General features: G+C 42.9%; 1 protein-coding gene across 1 annotated transcript; it reads left to right on the forward strand.

Annotated features, from left to right (window-relative positions):
• Window positions 1–1295: 1295 nt before the first annotated feature.
• LOC121962330 (alpha-2 adrenergic receptor) lies at window positions 1296–2585 on the forward strand. Its single transcript, XM_042512571.1, has one exon. The coding sequence runs from the start codon at window positions 1296–1298 to the stop codon at window positions 2583–2585; it is 1290 nt and encodes a 429-aa protein (XP_042368505.1).
• Window positions 2586–5430: the final 2845 nt, after the last annotated feature.

Genomic DNA, 5430 nt, shown 5'->3' on the forward strand with positions numbered 1-5430 from the left:
GATGGGTTACTGTGCGAATTTTAGCTGCCTAACCTTGTGTTTTATATGTTTTGTTAGATGCCATTTTGAACATTTCAGTTACAAAACATTAGATGTGAAATGTAGCAATTTGTACTATTGGTGTGAAGTTCTCAACCTTTTTTGGTCGTGGCTCTTGAAAACAAAAAGATGGCTACTTGACTTCCATTACAGGCGTGTGTGGCACATTGTTGTGCAGAGTGAGGACCAGCTACAGTAGTGTGGAAACAATGATCAGAGCCTCTCTTATTACTTGTTTTATAAGAGAAAAACTGACCTGCGCTCCAACTGGACTGCCTGATGTGTGAGTCCAGCCTAAACCATTGTGTGTGTGTGTGTGCGCGCACTAAAAAACAAGCCTAAAACCGTGGACATGAATGTGTGTAAGAGGCAGACTGCTAAAATAAATTTCCAGTCCAAAGTGACAGGCTTAACTCCAAAATCCCATCAATTCTCACATCTTCAGCTTCCCTCAACTCTCCCCCATCCAGTCTCTATTAGTCTCTCCTGCTCCAAAACTGCTGCTATAAACACACACACACACACACACACACACACACACACACACACACACACACACACACATTACTCCGAAACTGAAATCCAGCACAAGTCTGACAGGTTTTTTTTAACTGCACATTGCTGTGTTTTACCTCAAATAGCCTGACAACCTCATTGCTTTATGGCTACAGACAATGTTAAGTAGCTTATAGAGTGTAAAAGACTTCATTGTGTGAGCAGGGACTGTGACCTCCATGGAGCTGAGGCTTGTCAAAGGAGAAAAACAATAAAAACACTGATTTCACTTTCATTTTGGGTCATAAAAATCGGAAATGTCTAGCGTTACAGCACAGAAATAACAATTCATGATTGGAAAATTGAGGTTTTGGGGGATTAAATACAGTCTTCATCATGCTCCAACAATATGAAAATAATGCTGTGTGGCGGGGGCGGGGCAGCAGTGGGTGAGTTTTATGAGAACAACACATGGGGCATCATTAGGAGCCAGAGCGCACCATGCTGAAGGAAGGAGAGCTGCGGCTGGACGCCACTCTCACCTCCTGACAATCAGGAGCGCGTGACAAGACTATGAGAGGGCGCATTATGTTTGATTTAAGTGACTTGTCTTAAGATGTGCGTGATCAACAGGCTGCAAATACCCCCCAAAGATATTTGGGAATCTTTTCATGAGCGCGTATCCATGTCGTCAGATTTGTAAATTGGGGCTGAGTGTGAGTTAAGATCCAGCCGCTGCGGGATATACACAGAGCGCACGGATGGATTCGTTGAACGCCAGCGGAATGGACGCGTTCACGGTGGTCCATCTGAATTCCTCCTGGAGTCTGGACAGTGGATATTCTTTAGCAGCGATAGCCAGCATTGCTGCACTTGTAAGTTTTCTCATTCTCTTTACGGTTGTTGGGAATATTCTGGTGGTTATCGCGGTGTTGACGAGCAGGGCGCTGAAAGCCCCACAGAACCTTTTTCTGGTGTCTCTGGCCACCGCGGACATCCTGGTCGCCACTTTGGTGATGCCGTTCTCCCTGGCGAATGAACTCATGGGCTACTGGTATTTTGGAAAAGTTTGGTGCGGTATTTATCTGGCTTTGGATGTTTTGTTCTGCACTTCGTCTATTGTCCATCTGTGCGCAATAAGCCTGGACCGCTACTGGTCCGTTACGCAGGCTGTAGAGTACAATCTGAAGCGGACTCCCAAACGCGTCAAGTGCATCATCTTAATTGTTTGGCTCATATCTGCTTTCATCTCATCCCCGCCGCTCATATCTATAGACAGCAACACTGAGATCAGCTCTCAGCCTCAGTGCGAGCTCAATGATGACACCTGGTACATCCTCTCCTCCAGCATCGCGTCCTTCTTCGCCCCCTGTTTGATCATGGTGCTGGTGTACATCAGAATATATCAAGTGGCCAAAACCAGAACCAGAAGCATGTCGGGAAAAGATCAAAACCCAGATGGTGTCACACACACTGAGAATGGACTGAGCAAAGCCACCTCCCCTTTCCATGGCGAGAGAGAGAACGGTCACTGTCAGTGCCCGCCTACGCCCAGCCAACGCACCGTCACCATCGCGCCACAGACTGAAGACGGCGACATGGAGGAGAGCTCCTCATCAGAGGGCAAAGGTCAAAAGCAGGAGGACACCAAGAGAGCCAAAAGCAGGAAGAAAAACTCCATCTCCAAACAGTCCACACGCATCTCCAGAGTCAGTAACAAATCCATGGACCTCTTTGCCTCCAGGAGGAAACGTCGCCGGAGCTCCTTAGCCAGGAAAAAGGTGTATCAAGCCAGGGAAAAGAGGTTTACTTTCGTTCTGGCTGTGGTCATGGGGGTGTTTGTTGTGTGCTGGTTCCCCTTTTTCTTCAGCTACAGCCTGTACGGTGTGTGCAGGGACTCCTGTAAGATCCCTGACCCACTCTTTAAATTCTTCTTCTGGATTGGCTACTGTAACAGCTCCCTGAACCCTGCCATCTACACCATCTTTAACCGGGACTTCAGGCGCGCCTTCCAGAAGATCCTCTGCAAGTCATGGAGAAAGTCCTTTTAGATCTGAACTGCTGCACCTTTGTGACAATCTTTAAGGAAAGTGAAAATAAGAGGCCTGTTTTATGTCTTACCGTCACTCCTTACTCACTGTCACGTCTCGTTGTCCTGTTGTAATTCAGTCATGGCAGTGCACACTGTCAAACACCTCCTGGGTGTCTCCACAAGCTTCGACATAGTGTTTTTGTTTTTATTTCAGGCTCTCCTGGTCTGATTAGTGAGAAACACCGTACTTTTCTTTCTAGTTAAGTGTGCTGTAATGCTTTTGAGTGTATCATTATTGATCAAGCTCTTTATACATCCACAAATGATGCACACATGGCCGGCTTTGTCTGCTTGGGGGCCCTGGGGCAAAATGGAGCTCAAGGGCCCCAACTTAACCCCATGTAGTTCCTCCCACTTTCTGTGCAATGTGTACAATTTTTATATAGTTTTTGTGCTACCTGGCCACAGATTTCTTTGTGTGGTAACTTATTTATTTAGAAATATGCAACATACATAAGCACAAACCTGAGATACTTACGGTTTTCAAATTTGATTTTGGCACTTTTTTAAAGAGCTTTAACTGAATAGTTGACGTTTGAATTGCTTTCTAGCTGTGAGTTAGATGAAAAGATCAATACCACGATCATGTCTGTGTGGCAAAGATGTAACTGGAGCAAGTAACTAGTTAGCCTAGCTTAGCATAAAGACTGGAAATAGTGGGAAATCGTCAGCCAGAAATATCTCCAAAGATAATAAAATCCGCCCTCTAGCACATTTGAAGCTTACCAGTCAATAGTGGTGGATAAAAAACCTGAAAGCCATACTTAAGTAAAAGTACAGATATTTTACCATAAAATGACTTTGATAGAAGTTAGTCACCTATTAAAATATTACTTGAGTAAAAGCCTTAAAGAATCAGATATTTACTGTACTTAAGTATCAAAAGTAGTTTTATTATATTAAATGTACTTAAGTATTAAAAGTAAAAGTGCAATACTGCCAATAAAAAAGCAAGCGACCAGAATTTTTAGAATCATGTAGTCTATGTCTTTGTAACAGGTACACCACCATAACAATGGGGTCTACATTACACTTTAAGAAAAACAAGTTTTTATTAGAACTTAAAGGATTAAAAGGACAAAATCCAGTTTTTCCTCCCCTCCCATTCCTTCTTTCCTCTCTTCCTTCCCTATTTTGGGGTTAGTAACTAGGTTACTTAGGGTAAATGTAGTGGAGTAAAAGTACATATTATTTAGTGGCGTAAAAGTGAAAGTTGACAGAAATATAAAAACTCAAGATAAGAACAGACACTCCCAAAAAAATACTTCAGTACTGTAATGAAATGCTATTACTATCTATTCTATAAGATACCTTCTCATTTAATTACAAAACCCTAAGTAAGGTGGCATGTGGCTGGAGGGAGATCACCAGGGAGATGAATGTTTCTGGTAAGCGTTGGTGTGTGGGCTGCTCAGCAGGGACGAAAAGAAACCAAAGTATATCAGTATGTGATTCCTTAACTCTCATATTAACATCGTTTTTAACTAACCTATAAACTTCAACAGCATAATAGAATTCCTGAAATTCAGTTATAAATATATTTTGGTTTTGGTGTGCTACCTCAAGATTTCAGTGGCCCCATCTGGTATGAGAGATTTCTGGGGGCACCACTGTTAGAGGTTTTGGTAGACAGATTTTGGACAGAGTCAGGTTAATAGTTTCCCTGTTTAATTCAGTTCAGTTTGATTTTTATAACCCAAAATTATAACAAAAGTTATCTTAATTTTCATAAAAAGCAGGTCTAGCAAACTCCTTAATTTAATATACACCAAAGAATTCCCCCATGAGCAAGCACTTAGCCACAGTGTCGAGGATAAACTTTTAACAGGCAGAAACCTCTAGTTTGAGAGAGAGAGCGGTAAGTTTTTGTTAAAATAAGCTAGTCAACTGCTGGATCCAGCAACAAAGTTACTGTGCAGACATGCAAGTGGTACCAACAGACTCTCAGCGAGACAGCAATAAGCGTATTTCCCAAAATGTCAAAGTGTTCCTTTAAGATTTGGTTATTAAAGTAGAACATATCTTAAGAGCACTTTTCATGTCAGTGTTGTGCTTTAGTTCTGCATATTTGCGAAAAAGTTTCAGTTCAGTTTGCACAAACCAGTTCATGCACAGTAAGTCTGGAGCTCCAAGGGCAGAGCTGTCCACTCAGCCCAGGATGATAATCCTGCACACACACTTGTTTCCCCTCCATATGAATCTTTGAGCCCTCGTCACATGTTCATTATGTCAATGAGTCATTAGCAGTTTTGCCGCAGTGACTTTTTTTCTTCTCAAGTTATTTCAGTTAAGCCTAAATGTATATAGTATACAGAAATAAGAATTAGTGGAGAGAGAGTCATTAAGTATAAATACTCCCTCAGATTTGTCTTGCAACTTCTTCGAGGAGTCTGACCCTCAGGTAGGAAACGGCTGACTTTGTGGATCAAATTTAGCTGAATATCAAGGGATATTTTGCCGATATTCAACCAGGTCTGTGCCACTGAGGTGTAGGGTGCATGTGCAAATGAACAGTGTTAAGGCGCCCCCCGTGTAACCAGCCACTGTAGCTCGCAGCCAGTCTGCCAGCTTTAATCTGCTGGGTGATGCAAAACGCATAATTGGTGGCAGGAAATGACGCGTTTTGTGGATTTTTGCTCATCACATGGGCGTGGAGTTTCCGGCACTGCCAGCACCGGGGTGCCTTAACACAGTTCATCTTCACACTCCCCACACGTCTGTGACACAGACTGTGTTGAATACCAGCAAAGTATCCCTTTAATTTTGTCTGTTTGCCATGATGTTGTCAGTCATGTCAGCTTTTA

The sequence above is a fragment of the Plectropomus leopardus genome, chromosome 23 (genome assembly GCF_008729295.1).
Source record: "Plectropomus leopardus isolate mb chromosome 23, YSFRI_Pleo_2.0, whole genome shotgun sequence".
Taxonomy (NCBI): Eukaryota; Metazoa; Chordata; class Actinopteri; order Perciformes; family Serranidae; genus Plectropomus; species Plectropomus leopardus.

What these genes read in the sequence shown, in the direction of transcription:
- LOC121962330 (XM_042512571.1), top strand. Translation starts at nt 1,296, where the DNA reads ATGGATTCGTTGAACGCCAGCGGAATGGACGCGTTCACGGTGGTCCAT.